At 43.2% G+C, this 27,703-nt stretch overlaps 1 protein-coding gene across 2 annotated transcripts; it reads right to left on the bottom strand.

The window, feature by feature from the left end:
- Nucleotides 1-27,484, bottom strand: LOC117249232 (actin nucleation-promoting factor WASL). 2 transcript variants are annotated; one of them, XM_033614727.2, is made up of 11 exons: nucleotides 27,101-27,484; nucleotides 17,555-17,689; nucleotides 17,227-17,313; nucleotides 15,596-15,692; nucleotides 12,592-12,615; nucleotides 6,610-6,793; nucleotides 5,973-6,015; nucleotides 3,575-3,728; nucleotides 1,744-2,273; nucleotides 1,543-1,651; nucleotides 1-209 (listed from the first exon to the last, which is right to left on the bottom strand). In XM_033614727.2, the coding sequence occupies exons 1-11, from the start codon at nucleotides 27,203-27,205 to the stop codon at nucleotides 148-150; spliced, it is 1,530 nt and encodes a 509-aa protein (XP_033470618.1). In that variant the 5' UTR covers nucleotides 27,206-27,484; the 3' UTR covers nucleotides 1-147. The 2 variants fall into 2 exon arrangements, with proteins under 2 accessions (XP_033470618.1, XP_033470619.1); XM_033614728.2 differs by lacking the exon at nucleotides 12,592-12,615.
- Between the last annotated feature and the right edge of the window lie 219 nt (nucleotides 27,485-27,703).

Genomic DNA, 27,703 nt, shown 5'->3' with positions numbered 1-27,703 from the left:
AAAAATATACAGCGAGTTGATAGAACATTTACATTTAGAATTTTGAAATTAAAGATTTCTTTTTAGAAAGACAAGAACTATTTTAGTGTTATAATCATCCATGGGTTGGGGAGGGCGGGGGGGTGGGGGGGGAGAAATGAAATATCACTAGTCCTCCCATTCATCATCATCCTCAAAGTCCTCCTCATCCTCATCGTCATCGTCCTCATCTGTGCAAAAAAAGAAGACTTTCAGGAGGTGTACTGAAAACAGCCATTTGCAAAGCATTTTCTTTTCCAGATAAAATTATTGTTGTTTTTTTTGTGGTGGCAAGAACGTCATGCATGTCTTCTATTTTGCTGTTTGTACTAGAGTAAACCTTTACTTGTGTATCCCCTTTGAATCTATTTTAAAAGAAGGAAAGTTTCCTCAACTAAGAGGCTTAAAATAGAAAAAAAAGGAACTACAAAGTTGTTTCTAGACTGATGAGGAAGTGGTGAAAGTCTAATTTACATTTTGGCAACAGTGTGTCATCTGACATACAAGAAATGACACAAAGTCTGAGTGCCGGGTGTCAAGCAGCTGCTCCATTTTTAAAGGTTGAAGAGGCAGAGTTAATTACTCAAAGCTCTTGTAAGATAGAGTTCAAGTCCCCAGGAGCCACTCAAATTAACTGTGAAATAATCTGAACTCACTGAAGTTTCTTTTGGCACAAGTGTCTGCTAAATCAGTGGTTCCCAATTGGTGGGTCGCGGTCCAAAAGTGGGTCACGGGTCCATTTTGAATGGACCACAAGTGACTTGCCAACATGTCAAGTTTGTAAAATACACACTTTATTTTGATGTACAGTGAATTTCTGGCACAGGGGTTTTATTTTAAACTCCCATTCCCTACCGTAGAGTGAGTGAATAACAGACAGCTACTTTTCAGAGTCTGTAAACAAGCTCAACGACATGACCAAACACAAGTATGATGCTGAATATATTAAACTCTGTGGATCTTGAAGTAAAGATTAAGGAGGTTATCTCCTGTCGTATGCTCAGTACATCCCAAACAGACCTCCCTAACTGACAGGAAATCAAGGACAAAGTGAAACATAGCTACGTTCTCTTTAAGGCCAGAGTCCATTTACAAAAACAGTAATTTTACCTTCCTGAACACGGGAGCTGCTGATCTACCACTGCCTCCATCAATTTGTTACTTTGTGTTATTCTGTGACTTTGGTGGTGTAAGGGATTAGTTCGGATTCAGCAAAGTCATCAACTGATTGGGGCAGTGGTGACCAGCAGCTCCTGTGTTCAGTGAAGTAAAATTACTGTTTTTGTCAATGGAGTCTGGCTTTAAAGAGAGTAGACATGAGTTTCACTTTTAGTTTTGTTCCTGTCTGTTTGGGAATTACCGGGCATACAACTCTAAAAATAAGACTTGGATTTTAGTGCACAGGTTATGTGAGAGTCCCATGGTATGTGTTGTGTAGACATTCCTGTGGATTTCAACTGCACATTACAGGAAGCAGGAAACAAATTTAATATTATAGGCTAAATGAGTAGTGTGTTGGTGTACCTGAAGAGTGAATAGCCTTGCTCCGTTTCTGCATCACCTCCATCAGGGCCCCGACGATGCCTGCCGAGGGGGCTGGGGTGGAGGGGGTTGAATCTGTACTGTCATCCCTCTGTAAAGAAGACAGAAGGAGTTAAATCTCAGGGTACAGATGGATACATATTTGATCGAGACATGTGCTGTGTGTAACGAAGGAGCGCTGACCGTTTTGAGCTGGATCCCTTGTCGGATTTGGTCCAGAAGTGCGTCTCTGCCAGTGCTGGACACCGGCCTCTCTTTCTGCTCCACCTTCTTCAGCTGGGTGCCTTCTCTGATCTGACTCAGCAGGGCCGACTTACCGGGTGCGGCCGTGCTGCCGTCCCCTCCATTAGCCTCCGTGGGCATCGGAGGAGCAGGGGGTGGAGGGCCAGGAGGTGGTGGAGGTGGAGGGGGAGGAGGCGGTCCTCCGGATGAAGATGAGGGAGGTGGAGGTGGTGGGGGAGGCGCCACCGGAATTGAGGCATGGGCCGGTGGAGGGGGAGGCGGGAGTGAGCCTCTGCTGGGCGGGGGAGGCGGTGGAGCCGACATGCCCGGTCGGGATGGAGGGGGAGGAGGGGGCGCAGAGACGGGAGCTCTGGAGGGGGGAGGAGGTGGTGGGGCACCTCGCCCCCTGGCAGGAGGAGGGGGAGGAGGGGCCGAGCTGTGGTGTGGGGGTGGGGGAGGAGGGCCGCCTCTGGATGGAGGAGGCGGAGGAGCTGGGGAGAAAACAACAAAGATAACCTGAAGTTAAAAAGAGCAAAGTTGTTCTTATGTCACATCACTCAAGATTTCACACTGCAGCCATGAACAACATCCAAATATCATTTCAGATTTTAGATTAAATCCAAAAAATATAATTCATGGAAGGACAGCTGGAAGATCTGGAAAGTCACACAGGATTTCAAAGCACATCTGTCAATAATGTTTATCAGCTTCCCAACTCTTTAAGTGTCAGTGCATCATGCAGTTATATGATCAAGCCACTGGGGACAGCCTTCTTGCATGTGAATGCTTTCAATCATGTTATTAAAAACTGTGGGAATGCTGTGTTATTAATGCCTCTGGCTGTCATCATGATGCCACAGAGTCAGCTACTGATGACACGTCCAACTCAAGTTCACACTGTGTGAAAAAGCAAACACTGAACTTCAGTAACTGCGAAAACCTCACAGGCTCTGACTGAATTCTCGGGTCACAGTACAGTCCAACTTATCATGCACAGTCATGAGCTGTCACAGCACATCATGCACAGTAACCTACCGCTCCACCGTGGCGGATCTGGGGATGAAACCACCTCATTAGTTACACTGTCTTAAATTGTCAATCAGCCTTTATGTCACAAGGTCGGTGTCCTGCAAAAGAGTTCACACTAATCGAAGGAACTGGACGTTTGGGGTCAGGTGTAGCCAGATCTGGGCCTGGGTCCCTGACATTAAAGCCTTATAAATGATCTGTAATTCTTCCATCTCTGCAGTAGCTTAAAGTCATGTGCAGGAACCCACTAATTTAAACATGATTCCTCGCCTAAAGAGCTCACCTCCACAGGTAATATCTTTCTGGCCATTGTCTCTATAATGACAGGACTGTGGGTCATGTGCTCCGGATATTTTTTGGCACACATAAGAGCGACAGTGGCAGCAAGAGATAAGAAGAGGTGATGAGCTGCCATGGAAGCAGAGAGGAAGAGCTGCTATGGAGGTGTTTATTTCGGGGCACCAAGGACAGAAATAGGACGGTGGCTTGTCCATGAGCCCCGGTGCGCCTAGGTGTGGAGTTTTACGTAGAAAATATTAGGGGCTGACCTCAACCGAACTGAAGTCAGTATAGTCAAGTTTACTGTGGACCTTACCAAGCAAAAATGTGGGATCTTCCCTTTTTAATTTCCCTTTCCAATTCTATATTTTCATCCAAAGAAAAGAATCTAGCAAGTCTCCAAATTCCCTTTTGCTACTATGTCAGCAAACAAGTGTTTTTAGGGAAGAAGACAACCCTTTTCCCAACAATGCATCTGCTTTACCTTGTCTCCGTAGCTCATTCTTGACAGCTTCCACGCCTCCTTTCTTCTCGATGAAGTCGTAGATGACCTTTGAGGTCTCCTTGTCCTTCAGCTGAGCCTCGGAGATGCCGCACATATCAAACAGATTCTTCAGCTCTGGGTCCAAGTTATTCAACTGAGGAAAGGAAAGAGAGAATGTCACTGTGTGTGGCTTGGATTTATTGTATGCAATTACGACAATGGGGTTTAATTTAACAGAATAAGACGGATACTACTAATGATTCTCCTTTGGGCACAACAGGCAGTAACTTACACATACTGGTGGCTCATGTTTGAGCACATTCCTGCACATGCATGATCTCACGCCCTATATGTCAAAACCTGTGATGTGATTCAACTGGTTTTAATCTGTGTTTATGAGCTTTGCAGCTCAGTGACACATTATGTGACGGGCATGTTGAGTGTTGAGTTTGGTTCGGTTGGGATTAAAAGGGACATTTGAAAAAACAGGATTACACAGTGTGACACCAGCTGCTAGAAATCTATTCAAGCATATCAACTGGTCCATTCAGGAAAGAGCCTGAGAGAGGTAACTTCTCTAAAATGACTTGTGATGTAGTGACTTTAAGATATGTAGACAGCTCAACATGAGACCACAATACCAGCCATTATGCTGCCATCTGGTGGTGTGGGGTGACACTAACAGGTTGGCACCAGGGGAAGAAAACAGTTCTCATTAACCCAGATTTGAATACAAGTTAGAACAAGTCTGTCCAGAGCTTTTATCACTTGTCACAAGAGTTCCCCTTCAGCTGCTTCTGCTTTTTATATGGGGTTCTGTTGACAGCAGAGACGATAAAGATAAAGCTATGAATAATAATGTATGATGTTGTTTCACTGTGTCATCATTACGTCCTCTTTCTACTGTACATTAACTGTGCTAGATGTCACATCCTGGGGCAGTTACTGCTCTTGGCATTGGCAGATGACGTGTACTGCACCTTTAGATTTTTAGATACTTATTTCCTACCACAACTGGTTACTGATTATCAGTGGTGGAGGAAGTATTCAGATTTTTCAGTAAAAGTACTAAATAGTCTGTTACGAGTAAAAGCTTTGCATTGAAATAGTAAGAAACATCCAAAAAAACTCACATTTTTTCGCCAAATAAATAAGAAAAAAAGACTTAAATCAGGGATCAGTGATGCAGCCTTTGTCAATAACACCCCAAAGCTCACACTCCCTACAGATATCAGTGCAGCCAGATGGATAAATATTTTTAAAGAGAGGTAAAAACCTATCAGTTCACTTCAGCCTTTAACTTGCTCTGACTTTCCTGATACAGGTCTGAAACTCTTTCTTTTTACACTTCACGCTCCTGCAACTCTTTTAAAACCTTACTTGATTTATAGTTTTACAACTCCATGATTTTATGAATCAGTTAATCCATGTTTTAAACTATTTTAAATGTCCTTATATATTGAACTGCCCTCTCTGTTTTATGTCCATTAGGTCTATTTTCATATGAAGCACTCTTGAAAACCACTTTGACTAAGTGTTTTAGCTGTACTTGTAGTGACTACAGCTTTCAGATAAATGCAGTAAAGTACAGTATGTCCCTCTGGAAGGTATAGGAGTGGAAGTATAAAGTGGCATTCAAAGAACAGACTCAAGTAAAGTACAAGTACTTCAAATTCATATGTACAATACATGAGTAAATGTACTACGTGCAATGTAACTAACATTAATCAGGTTGAGCACAGCTGCCATACTTTGTAAAGAATATTTTAAAGTGCTTTTTAGGGTGGATTATCACTTTAAACATCTGCAGTACCTATAGTGTAAGAGGAAAAAAGAGACAAAAAAATTAGCTGGCAGGACGATCAAATATTTCCCTTGCTCATTTGTGAATCCACTCATTTGTGCTCCGGCTTTAAGCCCCTAGGATTTGAGAGGTGAGCGAGCGTTATTTGACTGACGTCACCCATTCAAATCAATCTAAGTCCTTGAAAGCATTAACTTATGAAACCGAATCATCTGAATTTCATCTCTTTCATTTAAGTCCTCTGACCTGCGTGATCTCATACTCATCATCCCGCGTCCAGCATAATTACTGATGATGCTTTTTGGGAACGAGTCCATGGATTATGCAGATGCAAGTTGATTCTCTCCCCTTCCAAAATCTCCTTGTGTAACCCTCCTGATGACTTGGCCGGGCTGCTCGGCGTAATGTTTTGGGAGCTGATATTAAATTTTGGAAAATCTGTCTGGAAGAGGGATGTGTGACTGACAAACAGATAAACCAGGGGCCAAGTTTTGAGAATATGTCGAGGTCACATACTCATATTCACACTAACGTGTGCAGAGACACACATACGAACAAGCGTGTGCATTAACCTTACACTCTTGTTGCACTTACATCAAAGCCTGTGTTTGGATCCCATCCTACGTGCCCAATGTGCCTGTGAGAGAAGCAGAAGAAAGCTTGTGAGGTCACATACAAGTAAAAAAAAAAAACTGAGAAGATAAACACTGTACATTTCCCCCCAAAAAAGATGATTAATGATGATCACTTATACAGACTTTGGGCCATTCATGTAACAGTTGTAGTGTGGGTTCACATACACAAATGTTCAATTTGGATTTGGAACTGGATGAGGGCTTTAAGTTATGGCCACATAATTGTATCATGTAGCGCCCCCTATTGGCAGAGTGAATTCAGAGTTTGCAGGGTCACTCAATTTGACACGAGGTTTAGCTTTATTTTGCAACGTGGTATGACCCACCAAAAACGTCAACAAACATTCAAGGGGATCATTGAAAGATGAAAAAAGGGTGTAGCATCCACACATTCACACACTGGTGGCCGAGGCTACCGTACAAGGTGCCACCTGCTACTCAGTTTAACATTCATTCACACTCACACACTCTCAGGAGCAATTCGGGGTTCAGTATTTTGCCATGGGATACTTCGACATGTGGACTGGAGGAGCTGGGTGGATAACCATTCTACCTTCCGATCCACAGCCGCCCCGAGGTGCCTGTGTGTGACTCACTGGAAGTTGCTCGGTGTGCCGATGTCCGCCTTGGTCAACCTCTTCTTCTTGGCCTTGCCCTTTTTCTCTCTCTTAGGGAAGGACGAGTGCACAATGTTGTTCACCTGAGAGTTGTTATGGTAACGATGAACATTGCTGATCTCGGGGTTCTTGATGTCGACGGTAGCCATGGGCAACGTTGGGCCTTAAGAACGACACAGACAATAAAGTTAGGGGTTTATGTAATACAGCCGGTGGAATGCACTGAGGACAGCAGTTTCATTAAAATACAAACAACTTGATATTGGGTTTTCCACTGCATCACAAGAAGAATAGGTACTTTTTAAATGTTGAATACATGTACTGTCTTGACATGAAAGGGTTACGCATTACATGTTTGGCATTATTATCATTTCATTAAAAAACGACCTTGGATCCATGTTGGATTCTAATCATGGGGCTTTTCAGGGCCAGTTCCTTTAGTTATGTAATCCATTATTTAATGGCTATTACGGACTGTTTGGCACAAAGGGGTCTGGCTATTTAATTTGGGGTTTTGGGTGTGAAAATGGCTTAGAGCATGTAGGATTATAGCATCATCCCATTACTGCCACTCAGGTTATTCAAACTAAATGACAGATAAAGACTGAAAAGTGACGCAAAACAAAACAATGTCTTGAAGATATAATGGTTAAAATCGGTTGTAATACTTGTTCTATCAGTGTGATGATCTTCCAGAGGTGTGGACTAGAGTCATGTGACTTGGACTCATGTCAGACTATAGTCATAAACTTGATGTCTTGAGACTCAACTTAAAAAATCACCTATTTAACACCTATTACTTGTGACTTCACAAAGACTTACAAAGACTCGGTCCCACCTCTGATCAACTTTCCTCTGCAAATGACATTTACTCTGAAGCGACAGCAGACACACAAACATGTCATATAACTACACAAGGTAAAGCGAACTCTTGACAAGCACACGAGCAGCCAGTCAACTCAGATCTCAAATAAAAAATGAGCGTTACCAGTGCCTCAGCTGCAGCACATACCTTTAACACTCTCACTACAGGGACTTTTGGGCGTTTTGCTGGGCGAAGGCGAGGCCGACCGACTCCGCCGCCTTCTCACCCTGTCCCAAATACACCCCCCATCTCTCGGCCTGCAGGTGCTCATGCTGACACCGAGAAGCATTTTGCCGACCAAGTTGTGCGCTCGGTCTTCGGGGGAAATTGAGAGCCGAGCGGTCGGGTCGGAGAGCGACGGGTACAGTTCATCCTGAGGGAGAACCAGGCAGTGTAAAGAAGACAGGCAGCTCCCCGGGCTCAAACCTCCACCTCCTACTGCTGCTGCTCCTCCTCCTCCACTGCCTTCACAATTGAGTTCCTCGGAGGGAGCAGACAGGAAGGTGGTGCAGAACATCATCGTAGCAGCTGACTGGGCATGAGCAATACGGTGACACCAAGGTTCAAACAACTGATTTGAAGGTAGATCGGAAACAGGTACTCTTTGTCAGTCAAGAAGGAAATGTCTGTTGAAAGTATCACATCCAGGAAGTGCTCCTTCCCAACATGGACAGACTGCTTTCCAAAAAAGAATAACTTCCTCTTAAACCCAACTGTGTAAGCAGGTAAAAGCTAAATGCACTTGTCTCGTTTCAGAACAGAGCCCAGTCTTTGCTGAAACCTGACAAGCCAAGATGATCCCATAGGTTTCCAAAACACGACCAAAACACCAGCACAGAAAATAAGCCAACTTGTGACGGACTCAGTGCAACAGTCTGCATTTACTGAATTAATATCCTCATCAGACATCTGGTGGAGTTTACGTGCATACTGTCTGTGCTGTGACGGCAGACATCCAGCAATGCCATCAGAAGGGAGACGAGCCAGCCAACACTTAGCCAGCCAACGGCCAAAGTTTACTCTTCCTCTTGCATTCCTTCCATCACAGCAACAGTTTCCTTCCATGCAAACTGTTCACCAAATTTCTGTTTCCCTGCTTCACGCGTCTGTCTGAGCCACTCTGCATATTTTGTGTCTGTTTTGCAAATCATTGTCTATTCCCTTGATGTCCCATCACAGCTGGAAGCGCTGTCAGATTATCTTGCTCGGATTGGCTCGCTGGGAGCATTTCTCCACCCACCTCCACTACCATCTCCTCCCTCTCCATGCAAAACACACAAACGGATCTAATCCCAGCAAATCATTCTGGATTTAGCGCTGGATTTTTTTACGTAACCATTAAAACCTGTCCATGCATTAATCCCATGTTAATCTTGGGGGGGTTTCTAAAACATGATGATTGCGGGGGTGAGAAAAAAGGCGAGGAAGGCAGAGCAATGAAGGCAGACAGAGATAGAGAGCACAAAGAAGAAAATGAAGACAGATTAAATGAAGAGCAGAGGGCAGATGGGGACAAATGATGAGAGGGGGAGAGCTGGAAAGGGCAACAGGGGAAAAGGGCAGAACAGAAGGAAAGCCAGAACCAGACTGCAGATGACAGACAGGAACGAAGCTATGATGCGGTCATGGGAAGTGAGAGTGAGACAGATGGAGATGGAGAGGAGATATTCCTTTGAGAGGACAAGGATGACTTCCTCTGGAAAGGAACCAATTCACACACAAGATGCACTTGTTCAGAAACTGAACCCATGCATGACAAATCCAAGACAGAAACTGGTACAAACATCTATGCATGGTAGCATAAGTGGGCGCAGGTAAATGTAACGTTAGATAACACTTGTTCTTTTCATTCTCCTGTCCCGCTACAGAAGATAATACCAACACAGAGTCAAAAATCTGAACCACTGGCTGTAAATAAACCGTGAAAATAAACCTGATGTATAACCACATATGGCATCTGACCACTTGGACCCAAAGTGAAGCATCCACAGGCCGCATGCCATTAAGCTGCTCTGAATATGAGCATCAGCTAAATGTGGAAATGTGTCATTTGTGTAGCAAAGACCTCCACATGGCCGCATGCACACACAGATATATTAATAAGCCAGCAGGTCAAATGAAGTGGTCTGCGTTTTGCTGTGTGTCCACAAACAAATCTGTGCATATCCACAAACGTATTCCATCTGTTAAGCCATCAGACCGCACTGAGTGAGGACCATGAAGGGCACGTCATTCACATATCAAGACTCCACTATCAGGAGCTGTAATGTTATCTTAGATCATGTGTAATTTGCACTGTAATGGTTTTATGAACACACACTACTGAACATTACCACACTTTCACTGATGCATATCAATTCAACTGCATTTTTTTAAATGCAATTTTAACTTTATAAAGAGAAAGAAAAATGTTTCCACAAACAATAGTATATATATTTTTTTTGAGCTGTTCCCAGAGCTGTTTGTCCACCATCTACAACTGACCCTATCTGAGCCCCGCCCCTTTTCGCTCTGTGCTCCAATAATAGTTGAGCTAGCTGAAAACTGTTGTGTGCTAGGCTTGTCAAAGTTAAAAAGAAAACCAAATTCTGAAGATTGTTAAAAGATACGAGTGGACCTGGCCCATAAAAGGCACACTCGACACATTACATTGGCGTCACACGGACACATAACGTTGTATATAATCACATCATAGTTAAAAACACTAGCTAACTAGCTACATTAAGAGGAGTTCGCCTAATGTCAGATTACAAACGTCAGCCAGATGTGCTTACTCCTCATATCTGTGGTAACATGGTTGCTGACATGAATTATCGTTAGCCACAAAAGACCAAGGTTAACGTTTCTTTGTTTATATCATCTCTGCAAGGCTACGGGATGCCCCGAAATAAATTGAAGTGTTATGTACAGTACAGGGAACTGGGAACTCCTTCAAGACTTCAAGACTGTTGGAAAACCATTTCAGGTGACTACCTCTTGAAGCTCATCGAGAGAATGCCAAGAGTGTGCAAAGCAGTAATCAGAGCAAAGGGTGGCTATTTTGAAGAAACTAGAATATAAAACATGTTTTCAGTTATTTCACCTTTTTTTGTTAAGTACATAACTCCACATGTGTTCATTCATAGTTTTGATGCCTTCAGTGAGAATCTACAATGTAAATAGTCATGAAAATAAAGAAAACGCATTGAATGAGAAGGTGTGTCCAAACTTTTGGCCTGTACTGTATGTGAACAGAACCAGTGTCAAAGATATTCTATATAACAAAAGATAACGCATTACATGCTACACCACTGACACAAAATGGTGTACACTTCCGGTCTCCTAAGTGGGCGTGGTCTTCTCTTCCCCACATACCCCCACCTCACTCGGAAGTGTAGTAGACGCCGTGTAGATGGATGAAATCCGACTCAAAACAATACAACACTATAACCCTAACAAATTTAATCTTTGTTCCTTTTTTGAGACTCATTGTTATCTGCTAGCTTCATGTCTTGTATCAGCTGAGTGTAAGATCACGTTGCTAAAACAACGTGCGTGTAATTTTCTCCTGATCTGAAAAACCCCATTTTAGTGTCAGAATGTTTCGAAGGGTTGGGGCTTTTGACGCCTTTCTGGAGGCATTCAGCATAGTGTTAACACCGTGTGCAGACATAGCCATTTTCGGAGGAATTCCAGGCCCCCGAATAATTAGGAAAACAACACAAGACAGCATTGCCTTTGCATCTCTACTAGCCCGTAGGAGAGTACTATTAGAATGGAGGTCACCATTTGCCCCCAAAGCATCTCTATGGCTTAAAGGGATAGTGCACCCAAAAATGAAAATTCAGCCATTATCTACTCACCCTCATGCTGAGGGAGGCTCAGGTGAAGTTTCTCACAACACTTACGGAGATCCGAGGGGGGAGTGGGTAGCAGCACAACTGCACACCTAATAGCTGATGGCAACCCAGATTAAAACGTCCAAGAACACATAATTGAAACCATAAAATATCTCCATACTGCTCGTCTGTAGTGATCCAAGTGTCCTGAAGCCCCAGCATAAAAGTTGTTTGGAAAAAAACGTCATTTGAACTCCATTTTTAGCCTCATTGTAGCCTGTAGCTCTAACTGCCTCTCTGTACACTGAGCTGACGTGTGTGCGCTTGCGTGAGACCGTGAGACATGGGCACCGCCTTCATGTGTGTTCAGTGCTTTCACTGGTCTCGCGCGCAAGCACACACATGTAAGCACGGTCCACAGAGGGACAGTTAGAGCTACAGGCTACAATGAGGCTAAAAACAGAGTTCAAATGACGTTTTTCCAAACAACTTTTTTATGTCGGGGCTTCAGGACACTTGGATCACTACGGACGAGCAGTATGGAGATATTTTGTGGTTTCAATTATGTGTTCTTGGACGTTTTAATCTGGGTGGCCGTCAGCCATTAGGTGTGCAGTTGTGCTGCTACCCACTCCCCCCTCGGATCTCCACAAGTGATGTGAGGACTCTAAAACTTCACCAGAGCCTCCCTCGGCATATGGGTGAGTAGATAATGGCTGAATTTTCATTTTTGGGTGCACTATCCCTTTAAAGACCTCATGCTTTCCTAAACCTGGAGAAAATTAAGTATCAAGGCTCAAAGCTTATGTTTTTGGGATACATACTGGCTGTTTTTATTTTGTGTCACCTTTTAAACACACCTGCTTCGAGTTGCTGTATGGAAGTGGGACACAGCGGATGTCTTACAAGACAATGCAAATACATAGTTTGTTGACAGGTGTTGATTCAGTTGATAATAGGTTCAGTTTATCGAGTCTTAATTTGTGTCATCAGTCTTTCTGGTGTTCAGTTTACTCCCCATGAATGCCAGATAGTGTTTTCCCTGCATAGAATATGAAATGCAGTGTATGCTACATAGTTTCCACAATGTCAGGGAGAGGAAGTACAGTCTTGAATTGTTGCCAAGTAAAACAAAAATCCGAATGATCCTGATATTCCGCCCATCTGACATACCAAACGCATTGACACACGTGTTGCCAATTCCCCCAGAGTCTGTTTTAACACTTCTCTTCAGTTTATTTCTGAACTTAATGACAGGAAACAGTGGAAAAAACATACCATTTGGAGGGTCGCGTCTCTTCTCTGTGAACACACAGACAAATGCAATCGTTACAATCCTGTGCTAAGTGGTGGGTTTGTGTTAGTGAGAAGCGAATACGTGTGAGTGTGTCAGATGTACAAGGAGAAGAGAGTTTATTGGTTTGTGAGTGTGGGGCTCGGCGGCATTGTGCATGTGCTGCACAGAGTGGAAAGTTATTTGGAGAGATTTGCCAAAGCAAAGTGTTGGTGCTGTTAGACGTAAATCAGACTTCCTTGTACACACAACAACTAATGTTACATCCACACACACATTCCAGGACAATACATCCATCACGCTTTCTCTTTCATACAGTTAAAGAATATAACCACGTAAAGACACACACACACACACACACACACACACACACACACACACACACTTCAAGATACTGATGGCTTGAGTTTTCCAAAGGCTGAAGGTCAAACAGAAGAAGCCTTGTGGATAAGGTTAGGCACCCCATGCGGAGGGCTGAAGGGGAAAAAGATGAAAGAAGGATCCATCTGAAGGGTCAGGCCCCACAGAAGAGGAAGGAGGAAGACGGATGGTCTTAATCAAGCAAGTGATGATGAAAGTTAAGGGCTGAATGCCACTAATGAGTTTAAGACTGTGTCTGTACACATTTAATAGACGTGTGTTCAATTGAATCCTCAGTCTGTAATGCAAACACTCATGGCTGACTTCCTCAGATAAGACAAGATAAAACAGAAGTTATAATACAAAGCAGAATGTTGTAAAATTGCCTTCTGGCTTTGCAGTTCCAAAGTCTAATTGTTGGTGCTGGATGAAAACCATATAAACGTGAAGCTAGTGTTGATCCACAAAAAGCACACTTCATGATGCTATTTATGTTTCTTTATAATTAACAAAAAACATCTTAAGGGCAAAATGGTAATAGAGGTTCCCTCATACAAATCACCACATTTCATTTATGCCATGCCAGCTCTGGAATTATTACACCCATGAGGGATGAAGTCCTCTCACAGCTGATCATTCATTCATTTTGCTCATTTTAACCTGAAACTGTAGTGCCCCCCTTGGGCCAGTCTGCATATTTGTTTACAGCCCTGAGTGCAGTGTTGTGATGCATCCCTGAGGTTTTGCTAAAATTAAATCTGCCGGTGTCTGATTTATCAGGAACATTTGAAACAAAACTGATTGAGAGTCATCTCTCTGACTGGAAGCTGTTTCTGTGACGATGGCACAAAGTCAACAACTCACTGTCTGCCAGGTTTTCTCGCAGCACCAAAATTGGGAGAATTCCGTAAAGATAACTTTGAATAGTGAACAAATAGATTGTATAATTTTATGGATTATTATTAAACCTTTCTCCTCACTTTTGTAATTTGACTAGAGGTGGGTATCGGTACTTAATATCTTTAAGGTATCGACTAGGGCGATTAACCGTCCAAACGATTAAACATCCGCCCCCTTGCTAGTCGGCACCAGAAATATTAGTCGGTTTAAGCCGCTTAACTGTCATGCAGCCGCTCGCCACTAGTGGGTGCTACAGAGCCGTAAGAGAGAGCACCCTCCCCGCAGTAATGCTTGTGTACACTGGAGTTTTAAAACAGCACGGTGGGAAACTGGAGAGATGTCCTCTCACAAAACCAGCACAGTTTGGCAGTACTTTGATCTAGAAAATGAAAACAAGGTAGCATGTAGGCTGTGTCAGAAAAAACTGGCATATTATCACTCAACTGGATCAATGAGCAGCCACATTCAGCTCAAGCATTTGGATGTTAACCTGCACGTAACGATGGCTGCTGCTGCTAGCGGTGCTCGCCACATTCAGACCAATTTGACATTGTTCACCTGGAGATGCTGTGATCCCGCTGGGGCTGAGAAGCTCATCACGACAATGACCTCGCAGGATATGCTTCCACTTCACTTTGTTGATGTAAAGGCTTCAGGAAGTTAATGTAATATGTTGTATGTATGTATTTGACTAGTCAACTAGTCTAAAATTTTTTTTTAGTTAAGTTGACAGGAACATCCGTAGCATCTACCGAAATAATCCAGCACCAAGTAATATCGAAACATCTCCTGTCAAACCATACCTGCATTTAATCCTTTTTGTACCCAGATCTAGAAGAAAAAATATTTTTTTAGGGTTTTGCTCACAGCAAATTACTGCAAGGTTTCTTTGTTTAAATATGACGTGATTGGCCTACAACTACAGCAGCTACAACCAGAACAGTCTGTGGTGTGGTGAAGTTGAGCACAGCGTATTTGACGGAGTTGGTATGCCAACATGCCACCAAAAAGTTCGAAATGTGGCTATACTACACACCTGTCTGGTACACAACTAAACTCTTGCATTTACATGATAGATATCGAATGACATATTAAAAAAAGTCTACTCTATTGGTATCAGCATCACTTTACTCATTACTGATTCCTAAATTTGTCTTGGATTTCAGCACCTTAAAGACTGTAAGTTTGAAAACAGTACTATGTGTTATTAAAGGTTTTAAGAACTGAGAACAGACTGCAGAAGACCAGAAAAAGAAAATCAGATGGTGCAGTAAACAGACCCAGGCAAAAAAAATCTTTTCAATACATGACACTGACATATTGGGCCCAAAGTACGTCTCACAGCTGGAGGACATCGTTGCATAAAAGCATCATTCTAGTGCCTCAGAATCAATATGGTAATGTATTGAAATTAGGACTTTTTTGCCCAGTTCTGTGTGGTAGAGCGCTGTAAAAAATGACAAGTTTAGAGATAAATTTGATCTTGTGCTCACACTAGTCAAACCAAAACCTGCTATTGCTCCATTTAAGGACACACAGATCATTCCAAAATGAATGCATGTAGCCACTTCATTATTTTCTGCATCCTTGTAGCATGGTTCGACATGAAAAATAAGATGGATTATTTTGAACACAAGATACAGATTTGCTAAATGTGTCATTTTTTTTCAGTGAGTTAGGTCAGTAGAGAGGTTTGTAGGTAAGACGGCAGCAGCAGTAAGTTGGTACCAGTTTTCCTCTGTCTTCTCCCAACTAGCTCTGTCACTTGGGAACGGAAACGCTTGGTCTCCTCCTCACTGGCAAAGTTCAGACCCACTTGGCATGTCTGTGAACACACACACAGAGCAAAACAAAAGTTTGTACAGATTTGATAAATACATTTGTAAAGTCGATTTATTTCTTGCCAAGTTCCAACGACCTACCTGACCACCTAATTTCCATGACTGAATTTCCAAACCATGTTGTGCATGCATTCCCAGCCTTATCACCTCAATCAGCACATACTTCATGGTCTGTTGGAATCTGAGGCACTGTACCCACCAGCTAAGATGTCTGCTCCACAAATAAAGGCGTCTTGTCACATTAAGTGCATAAGATGTGACATTAAGTTAGGTTTTCTACGAACAATGATGTTTTTTCATGAGGGAAATAGGTGTCAGTTTTCCGGTAGAATTTCTGGATTTAGTTTTGTAAAAGAAAAACTCTGCAGCAAACTGAGTTTTGTGTATACTTGTTATGTGCAGTACAATCATTTCTCTAAATCAAGAGTTGGGTATTGCAAACTGGTTCTGAATTTAAATTTGTTTCAAATTTATAAAGAACCATATTTTTGTTCAAATATGCTTCTCAAATTCACTTTTTGATTGCTGAAAGGACAATTTGGGCCAACCAAGCCCATTATGAATGTGTACTGTGATGGAACCTTTTTTTGTTTTGTTTTTTTGCACTGCTTAAAAAAGTCTTTGAGGAAATGTCTTAAAAGCAGTGGCTACCTTTGGTCAGTTGACCTGCAAGGTTTCAATTCTAATATTAGGTTTCTTTGAGGACGGGGAATTAGCAGTGTTGCCTCACAGCAAGAGGGGGTTCTAGGTCCAAATTCTCCAGCCGGCCGTGCGGAGTTTGCATGTTCTCCCACTGTCAGCATGGGTCTTCTTTGGGATCTCTGGCTAGCGGCAGTTAGCGGCTAACTCAAAGAAGAAAAACAGCGGCCAAAAATGTCTGCATATTTGGTAAACAATGAGGTCAGAAAGCTATCTTATGCCGTTGTTACTCTTTGTCAAGGGCTGCCGACACATATGTTGCATGTCACGCTAGAAGCTGATACTGACACGTTAAACGTCATGCCTAACTTCACTATTTCACTTTCATGATGCCAGCACGCTGTCTAAAATCACACACTGATGCAAGATGATGCTGCTGTTGTTTGGTTCGGCATAGAAATGCAAAGGTGGCGTAAAGAGGGGACTTCTAGCGGCCCGATAGCACGATCTCCGTGTAAAAAGGGCCCTGTGATAGTCCAGGGTGTACCCCACAACATCTCGCTTAATGTGAGCTGGGACAGACTCCCCTCGTGACCCGGGATAGACTCCCCTCGTGACCCTGAGTAGGATTAGCGGTTACAGTTTCTTGGAGGACATTAGTGATCGTTTTTTGGTGACTCAATTGCAATATCTAATGACAAGTCATGAGAGGCAGAAACTCCTCTTCCCTTTCCAGCTGCATTGAATGAATAAATGAAAATCAACAACAAATTAAAAAAATGAAGAAAAAAGTACTCGTCTGTGACCATATATGGATGCTGACCCGGAATACAGAGGATCAGAAATAAAAAGAGAAATCAGCAGAGAGGGGAAACTCACATCTCCAGCAAATGTCATGAAGTAAGGTTTGGGGAGGTAGATGTTGAAGTTGTTATACAGCTCCTGCTCAAACATCATCTTACCGTCCTATGGATAAAACATAAAAATCAGGTTAAATGAATTCTGTATCGACTGATATAACAGACATCCCACGGATTCCACTGTGTGGCTGTGTAAGTATAAGGCCATCGTGAGAATGAAACGGCGGTACACCACCACTGGACATCGATTGTGGTGAGTACCATCATCTGCCAGCTACGTCAGTAATGCACCACAATGATGGGACTCATCAATGTGCAGAGCGGCTCGCTGCTTTGTGTTTACCTACCCTGATGTCAACGACCCTGATGAAGTAGGATCGTTGAGGATTGTCTTTGACCAGACAGGCCACCCCGCAGCATCTCTTGCTCCAGCTGGAGTTCCTATCTGCTGTGAACACCTGGACCACTGCTGAAGACAATGACTGCAGGGAGACAGAGACAGAGACAGAGGGAGAGTTACAGTTAGTAATGGACACTACATAACTACACACATACACTTTTTGTAGCCAGGTAAAAGCATCTCACAGGGGGTTTAAGCCAGCACACCACAAGACCTAGGTTGGTAGTAATGTAGACTTAAAGGTGTCTGTGAACTAATCAACCATTTAAAGGAGCTCTATACGACATCCAGAGCATATCAATCAAAGTCTGATTCATGTTGTCGGCACGCACGTGGTTTTCAACATGGAGGTGTATGAGCCAGGGGCGATCAGCTAAAAGTGCTGACAGTGCGTTCAGGATTCTTGGATCCTTGGTGCTACCTAGCAAACCAGTTTCCACCAGTTTTGAGCAAAACCATTGTAATCAAGGATGCGTCATCAATGGAGGGCGTTGCACAATGCACAACACAAGCAAAGAGCTGTAGCAAGATGGCTGATTATATTGATTACCTGTGAGCTGCTCTTAATTACAGATATTTGATTTGATCCAAAAACAAGCAAGGACCAACTATGGTGATTAGAAGACACAAGACTTTATCCTCTCTTTCAAATCTACAGAATCTGCAGAGTATAACACGCTCAGTGATATCGTCACAATTCGCACTTCAGGTTAAGGAAAATCAACTTCCTGGGTTCTGAATCAAATTATTTTTGGTCGAAATGCTCTGAAAGGTTCAAATTAGGTAAAGAAACTGAAACAAAACCCATCCTGTGCTGGTGGAGCAGGAGCGTGACTTCATTTTTGCTCTGAATGTCATTCACAGAACCTTTAAATCCGTAAAGCCCATGTTTGCAAAACTTAAGATCTGTGAGCTGCGATGCCGGAGATACAGAACAGCATTTACTATACAAAGGCTCAAAAAGACCAGCATCAAAATTTGGGAACTCCTTAGTCAGGGAGGGGACCATGAGTTCTTTATAATTTTAATTAAATTATGGATCCTTGCCTCCTTAGTGCTCTGTCCCCAAACCCCTAACTCAGATTTTGAGTGAAGTTGGTCATCTATAAGGATGTTCCAAATGGTAAAATGTCTCTTGGAGGAGCCAAGAATCAAGACGGAGTGCTTGCTAAGCACATTCAGCAAAACTGGGGCTGCCCTTTGAGCCAAACATGCCTTAAAAATAAACCAAGTGGCTTGTTGTCGGCTTGTCTATGGGCAGAAAATCAGTTCGGTAAAGACATAATAAACACAACTGCTTGCAGAAACCGGACCCATTGTACAGCTAAAAACATTCCTGCCATTATAAATGATAGCTGTAGCAACATGCTGGGTGCTTAAAAGCTGCAAGCACTGTGAGATATACAAGGATAAGAGGAAACAATGAGGGAAGATCAATAAAGGTGCAGTCTTATGGTACTGCTGGAACAGGGTGTTGACACAGAGCAAAAAGCCAAATCTATACAGAAATACTTTCAGTACGAGAATGACTGCGAGTCGTCCTGACCTGAATCTCAAAGAAGTCTGTGGGATGATCTAAATACAGCTGTTCACACACATTCTCCAGTATATGCGCATACATTCACATTAGCAGTACATTTTCAAATGAAAGTCATCGGAAATGGGACTAGAAGCAAATGCAAGGACAAATGCCTTTTAAAGTGTCTGATGGGCAGGGTGACAGCGACTCTGTGGGGGTCAAGTAGCTCTACCCTGTGGTTGTCAAAAGTTAGAGTCCATCAATGCCAAACGGCTGTCAAGCAGCACAGAAATATGACAAAAGGCACATCTACTAAGCTGAAGGAGAGCCGTGAGAGTAAATGAGACTCAAGAGATCAAGCAAGTTACTTTGGTTACGAAGTAAGAACACTGCAAGCTCCTGAGCATCTCCTGAAGGATCCACGCTATATCAACACCATATTAAGGGACATAGGCACATACCAAGTCATTAAAGTTACATTAAAACTAAGGAAAATAAATTGAAAAGTAATAACATAACTAATTCAGTCAACTTATAGCTTTTTTTTAACCAGATCATTTAACCAATCATCATTTAACTATTCTAACACAGAGTTCCTAATGAATGCCTATATTTTGCCAGTTTGGGTGTGAATGTTTCAGTCAACCTATACGTCACCACTGATTATGAGATTTGAGACTCTGCTTTAACTGTTACGTCATCGGTGAGATATGTTTGTATGGTTGTGTTCTTGCTAGGGAAGCAGTAGGGTTGAAAGCAAAGAAACTCCCTGCCTGTGCCGTGAGCAAAAATCCACTGGATGACAAGAAATGATGAGTTTTGAGGATTCTGGCTGAAGCGTTGGGAGCTGGCAGCACGAGGCTCCCATACAAAGGTGCCACCTGCTTGTCAGTTACACATTCATGCGCACCAACAACCTTCCCCAAGGATGCTTTAACATGCGGACTGGAGGAGCTGGGGATCAAGCCGCCAATCTTCCCATTAGTGGATGACCGGCTCTGCCTCCTGTGCCACAGCCGCCCCTAATGACATGCATATAATCACAGAGGAGCACGCCTATAGCACAAACACAGACGCATCCATGATCATAAGACCAGATCAAACTCTCAGCGGGTTTTACAGGTTGCTGCAGGGGTTTACTCACACTGAGGGGTTCCCTGTCATTAACACAAGCATCAACATCAACTAGGGAAATGCCTGGTGATCTCTCTCCAACTCAATAGTTGCGGGAATTACTGCGTACTTCAAGACAACATACAGAGCCCCTGTGTTGCTTGTTGTAATTTAGTGGCGTGTAAATGTGATGTTTAAATGAAGCAGATGTGCAGAGGCAGAACAGACATATTGAAAATGCCAGCACGACACCTCTTTCCAAAGCAGTGGGGATCTTTTTGTTTTTCTTGTGCTATGACACTATTGTCTCTTGGCATCTTACTCATGTAGATTTGTTGAGAAGTCAGCAATAGTACAGCTGTAGGTCCTAAACTTTGCCCTGATACTTTCAAAAGAAAAAAAAACTATGTTTGTCTACTTTATGAATAATTACCCTGAACTTGCGGCAGTCTGACAGCTTGTTGTTGAGCAGCCGACAACTTTCAGTACAACAAACTTGCCAGTGTTAGTTCCTGGATCATCTCATCTGTGGTATAACCACAGGGGCAGGCACTTTTTGAGCACTACAGGACCCCAAAACTGAAACTACGTCACTACAAAAGTCCCTGGAAAACATCTTTCCGCAGAGACGGACCACTTCCCAGTGTCTGATTCCTAAGAATTGACTCCCCAAGAGTATTTCCAAACAGTGATACGATGCTTTCAGTGTGTCATGAATGTAGGGAAAAGAGACTTTCATACAATTTAGAGTTTAGTCTTGAATTTACTTATTTAACAGAAGCAAAAAATTACCCTTCATAATGGTCAGACAGAGGCGGCTTTAGGGGGAAATGTCAAGTCAATCATCGGCCTTTCATCAGCACCACTATCCTTTGAATACCTCTCAGTAACGGTTCATCCAAACCATAATCAGGAGCTCCCGCAGAGACTGTCACCCATCTCTCAAGCAGGATGCAAATGACCTCATCTCTTTCTGACTCTCGGAAGTTGTGTTTTGCAGCCACATTGCATGACTAACATTAAACTGCACACAACACAGGGCAACATGAGGTAAGAGAACAACACGAGCACATGCAGAGGAGCCGTTACATCATAGTGATGGTGTGTGAATTGGAGTGTGTGAATCAGCGCATCTCTGGCATCCTTAGCTGCATTCACCCATAATAAGATACTGATTTTCAACCATATAGCTCAGTCCGATAACAGCTCTTTGGTTATTTGGATTTGGAGCAGTGATCGCTAAGATCAAAAGGATATGAATCCAGTTTTATGCTAGAATTTCTCTGTAATACTGACTGTAATGGTGTCCAGGCTCTCTGGCCCTGGGGTTTCATCTGCCCACGGAGCACTGATTGTTCCTGACAGGGCCAAAGGCTGCAGCAGGAAGTGGAGCTCTGTCTATGGCGTCATCAAAATCCGACAAAAAAAACACTTGCACTTAAAAACACACTCTCACGAATGAATTCTCTCCGTCTGATGCACTTGCTCTCAAACAAGCTACATCTGTTTTCTGTTTCTGCTACATAATGAAGCTCATCATCACCTGTCCAGCACACAGACTGCGCAATCACAATCTTTCTTTTTCCTCCCATGCAGAAAATTTTGATTAAAGAGCTTGCTTTCTGCAGTGGCCAACTATAGCTGACGATCTAATCTGAGTATTGTCCATCAGCCATTTGGTCAAGCTGTTCCATACTGGCACAAAAAAGGGACCATTACATCTCTTTGCAAGATCTTCCGGAGAGAAAGCGAGTGAAAAGATGGGAAAGAAGTGGGAAGAAACAGAAGACGGGATAAGTGGCTGACGCAGAGATGCGGTGTTGGAAAGAAGAGGGAGAAAAGGAGAATGTGGATGTAAGACAGGAGGGGAGTGATGTACAGGGAGAAAAGAGATGCAAAACGGGCTTAAAGACGGGCTGAAGGAGGAATTAAATGACAAGAGAGGAGCGATGAAAGGAGAGAAGATTAGAAAAGAGGGTGAAGTGGAGGAAAAGAGGAGTCATGTTCTACTTCTCCAGCACAAATCACCAGAGGAGGCCGACCACGGGACTTCCTGTAGGATAGGACTGCTGATCAGGCAGTCTGCGCACACAAACACACACACACACACTCAGTGTGAATTGGACCCCTTCCACCTTTTGCCCAGTCAGACAGTGTTGCCGATGGTGAAAACAGCAGAAGGAATACCAATGAGTGAAACCAATGAGTGAGACCACTGTGTATGTACCTGTATGAGTCTCTCGCTCTCTGTATCCATATGTGTGACCTCATTATTTAGACAGAATACAGGCTGAAGTGCTTGCGTGCATTTCCTAAAATATGATCAAAGTAGTTACACATTTACAGGAGTCTTGCCACTTTGAACTCTCACAGTAAACCTGGTCACCATAAATGTCATGTGTATTGTGGACATACTTTTGTTGCAAAATATTGCTACCTGCCGCACAGGTTAGACTTTGGAGAAATCTAAGATTCAAAGTATATCTGGACCAATAAATCAGCGTCAATAATAAATGACGAACACATCATAATGTGAGGAAAAAAAATAAACAATTAATTCCTTAAAGAGGTGGTCCATCTGTGCTCTCTTTGAGATTTTTCAAATAGAAACGCCCATGCGGTCATTAGCAAAAAATTGGTAATAATAATTAATACTGTAAGGATTTCTTAAGATTTTTAGGAGCGAGGCTGTATGAGGTTCTCATCTACACTAAGTGTAATATTTTCACCATTTAACCTGGCTGTCAGACAGCCCTTTCCGAAGAGCAACTGAAGCCAAGATACGCATCTATGCTCTCTTCAAAGCCACCTGACTACTTTGACAAAAACAGTGATTTTACCTCATACAACACGGGAGTTTCTGGCACCGCTGCCTCGATTGGTTAGTAAGTTTGTGCTGTTGAGTGACTTTCTGTATTGAATTAACATGGCGTCCACGGCAGTCAGTTGCCAAGCTTCCGTGCAGGTTCGGGGATTGAGGGAATATAGCTAATTCTGAAGACGGATAACGCACAATTCTTTCAGACGCCTGGCTCAGTCATGCAGGGTAGAAGGGTTGATAGACCGTTTCAAACTGGACAACATAAATATTCTAAATGGGTCCCTTTGTACTTCCTGTTTGAATGTATGTTAATGCAATAGCAGACAGGAAGTAAACAGGGACCAAAGTTGTAGCCAGAGCAACAGAATAGCAATGAAGCGGTCATATATAGCAACGTCATCATGCAGAAAACTATGTCAGGTCACGAAGGAAAAGATTTTTGGAATGACAAATATAGCATTTTGAAGCTACAAAGTACGTACTTCGACTAAAATATGAATGTTCAGATTTGAATACATAAGGAACACTCGTGGGAAGCTACTGAATGATAGAAAAACCTTAAAAATTGAATAACACAAATGAACACTTGCCTCGCTTAGTCCTGTCATAATGCTGGAATTTCAACAACTAGTCATTACCATTTTTGATAACACAGGGAAAATTGGCATTGATGGCATACAATTAAAAAAAAAAAATTATAAATACAACAAGGCTATAACATGACAATTACTACTTTTCTTTTCTTGGTAGGTAGCAGAGAAGAGCATAATAACTGTGGTAAACATCAACAATAAGAAACAGCGAGATAGCGCAGCTGGTTGCCCTTGATACCACTGTTGGACATGAAGTCTTCTTCCTTTTGTTGCTGCCAAGATTTCAGGCAAACACACGGGCATGGAGAGCTCTGCTACTCTAAAAGAATTAGATAGTATACAAACAAGCCTTTTACAGCGAGAATAAATCAAGCCTCATTCAGCTGCACGGAGCCAACTAATGACTGTGTGTGTTAGGAAAAGGACAGTGCGAAGACACAAAGCAAAGGTGACTCTGTGGTTCTTACATTTTCTGCATGTTGAGTACATTACATGAGGCACAGTCACTCAGTCAGCCACTAAATCACTGCTGGGCATTCTAATTAGATTGGTCAGGGAGACACACAATGTCTGTCTCTTCCCATCTCTCTCTCCCCCAGTCTCACACACACACACACACACACACACACACACACACACACACACACACACACACACAGGGACTCTCCCAAAACTTCTCTGCATGCAAAGACGTGTACAAACACACAAGAGCGTAGGACTGTGAGGAATGTTCCCGATTCCTCGTCGCTGTCACATGCTGAGTGACACAATTGCAAGAAGGCCAGAGGGATGTTGTCATCGGATTTTTAACAGGTTACATAGGTGTAGGAAGACACGCCTTAGGAACCTGTAGAAGAGGAGGTGGGATGTCATGTGACCACGTGACACACACATACAGGGCCTGACATACTGTGTCATGGGACAGGAAGTGCAGCCTTTCCAAAGCAAACATGGGTACATACACAGAAACCTCACACATACCAAGAAAAGAGGATGAGCCATTTCTCTGTCCCTCAACACACAACCTATACTGTGCACAATTAAAGGAAAGTATTATGACTAAGGGGAAGTAACCTGAGAACACGGTACGTGAAAGTCCACCCTATGCTAGAGCAATGCTGGTTTGTACACGTTCTTCTCGCCTGCATATTAAAACACACCGTCTCTCGGACTGACCCATATCTGTAGAGCAAACTTGATAATGCTACAGCAAAAACACAGATGTAATTTATTAATCTGCCACCTTGACTTTGAACACGTCTTATCTTTACAGGCTATCAATAACAGCTGAAGGTGTGACACATTTTCCAGCTGATAATCACTGTGTCACAGAGTTTCTACTACGCCACTACGGTCAGGAAAAAAATACAATTGTCAAAATCAGACAGGGGAACTGTGTTGCTAAGAGGAAATTCGAAAGGATCTCCCACACTGCCTCTCATTTAAGGTCCACTACACAAACACTTTGTAGAGGAAATAGGCTGATTTACCAACAACACTCAACTTTTCATAAAACTGCAGTAGAAAGACACAAATACTTCTGAAATTGGTGCTACATAACCAGAGAAAATAGAGAAAAAAAGCTGTGACATTTTATTTGGCTGTGGTAAAAAACTATGATAATGCACTGAGCCGCACCGGACCAATAAAAGCTCCCACTGGTGGGTGACGTAATGTAAACTCATCCATGTGACACAACTGCAGCCAGCTGGCACCAAATCTTCTATTACAGTGAAACAGTGCACTAAATTATGTTTGTGACAACATCTGAGGCGATAAATAGGCAACACCATAACAGAATCTCGATTCATAGTTTTACAGTTTGAACCCAGTTTTATAAGCCTCTGAAAACAGTATGGCACCCACTTCCTGTTCACAGACTCTCACATTACAGCTAAACAGGGCACCAAAATATATTTATGACAACAATTTAGGTGAGAAACAGGCAGTGCAGTATCATAACCTTGCCTGTTTTTACGGTTTAATTGGATTTCGGTCCAAGTTTGAGAGAGAGAGGGGTGGGTCTGAATCTCCATATGCTTCTATTCTTCTTGTGTCAATGGTGGTGGGCAATATGAAGACGCCAGCAGTTTGAGCAACAGCCTGGGAGAGCCAGCGAGACTCCGCCGGGTGATGCGTTTCGAGTTATCTGCCTCATCCCGCGAAGTTTAGCTGGGAGATCTAAGCACTGGTTAGATGGAGGGCAGTTTACCACAGTTTACACATACGACACACATTGTTATGACACAGAGCTGGTTGAAAATCAGCGGTAGGCCTTTCAAGGTGGGGGTGATGTACACAACATTTATTAAGTAAGACAAAGGGTCCAAATCTAATCTTAAGTCTTATGCTCTGTTTAATTTGATAGGACAGGCATAACATATGGATGTGAAACCGCTTGTAACCAGCTAAACCCTGTGTGAGAGCCACAGTAAAAAATAAAGACACGCTGGAAGGCAAACATCATCTGATCAGATGCTCCAGGGTCTGTTAATATTAGTTTTACCTGCTCCCACTGTTTATACAGTTGACTAATATTCTTATTTTGCAGCCAGGAGGTATTGTTGACTAATAGGAAAATGGGACAAAAACCTGTCCTGCAAGATCACAAAGAGGAAAAGCAAACATACTTAAGAAGTGTGAGATTTGAGGCAATGCTGATGCAGCTGCAAATGTCTTCCTTAAAATGTGGCTACAAGCTGTTGGGCATGGGGCTAGCTGCAGACATCAGGGGGAACAGAAAAATGAGTCAGCTTAACGCTACACGTGTTACGTAATATCAGCCTATCTCTCAATATTGAGTCGTGACAGTGCACTAGTGATCCTGACTGCATCACTGGTACAGCAGGCTACTCCCACTGCTTTATGCTCGGGGTTTTGGGGACTGGCGCGGTCTTGCATTAGGAGGACTTCAAGCTAGTCTGTCCTCAGCCAAATCTGGTCGGCACATTCTTCTCAGTGGACACACTTCCCGAAAACAACCAAGGTTCAGCTGTGTTATGTAATGCCAGTGCAAAATCATTGCTTAGCGCTGATGGGTTTAACAGCTCCACTGTGCCGATGCTAGGCTCAGTGCAGCCGGGCTGTGGCAGAGGAATTTCCTGGGTGATTTCAGGTATGTCAAGCTTTAAGTTAAGGGCGTACCAGCGGAGGCCTGAAGGCAGGAATGAAACTTGCTGGTGCCCAAATGTCACAGTCTCCATACGGGACGCTGAGCACAGTCGCTCCCTGCCCTCCCGGGTCGCCCTTGCTGTCTAAACAAACCTGTTAGAAGTCTCAAATGTCTCCCACATAAAACACACGTCAACTACAGGCCACAAACACAGCGTTACACCTCACAGCTAGCTTCATCCCCCGTCTCGGGACAGGAAACACGGAGCAAGTTAGCCGTGTTAGCTTCTTCTATTAGCCTGCTATCATACAACAATTTGATGGGGAAAAACTTACGATGCATTTCCTGCCAAGGTGGTTGAAAAGGCATTCATTTTCCTGCGGTGTCAGTAGTATGGAGCCGACATTTGTTTGCCGCCGTTGCGGCTGATGTCCACTCATTATTAGGGGTCAATTTACAAAGTATGCACCGACTGTAACTCGTTATGTGAAATCCAAAAAGATACATAAACAATCCCTCGGTCATCCGTGGCCTTCCTTCGACCCCCCTCACACCGGTTCGCTTTATCCCGGGGGTCCGCGAGACTAGGATGCCAACAAATGTATGCAGTTTAAGGAGGCAATGTGACGTCCCGCTCCTCTTTAAAATAAGGTCAAAAACGCAGCGACAGGGCGAAGACAGAAAACAGTAAAAAGTTTCCTGGGAAGTCCGGCCGCCACAGAGCCCAGAGCCAGCTCCATCCAACATGGCAGTGTTCGGACGAGTCCACTCTCCGGGAATGGGGGGCGCATGCTTCCCAGCTGTGTCCCACATAACCACAAAGGGACAATTCTCACACAGCAACTTATTATGCGTGTACATATATGTGATATCAACATGTAAGTATATTCTGGTGAAATTCCAGCCACGAAAATAAGGTTAAAAAAATCACAGCTCTC

The sequence above is a fragment of the Epinephelus lanceolatus genome, chromosome 23 (genome assembly GCF_041903045.1).
Source record: "Epinephelus lanceolatus isolate andai-2023 chromosome 23, ASM4190304v1, whole genome shotgun sequence".
NCBI classification, from domain to species: domain Eukaryota; kingdom Metazoa; phylum Chordata; class Actinopteri; order Perciformes; family Serranidae; genus Epinephelus; species Epinephelus lanceolatus.
Note: the sequence above shows the minus strand (reverse complement) of the source record. Positions and strands in the feature narration are given on the sequence as shown.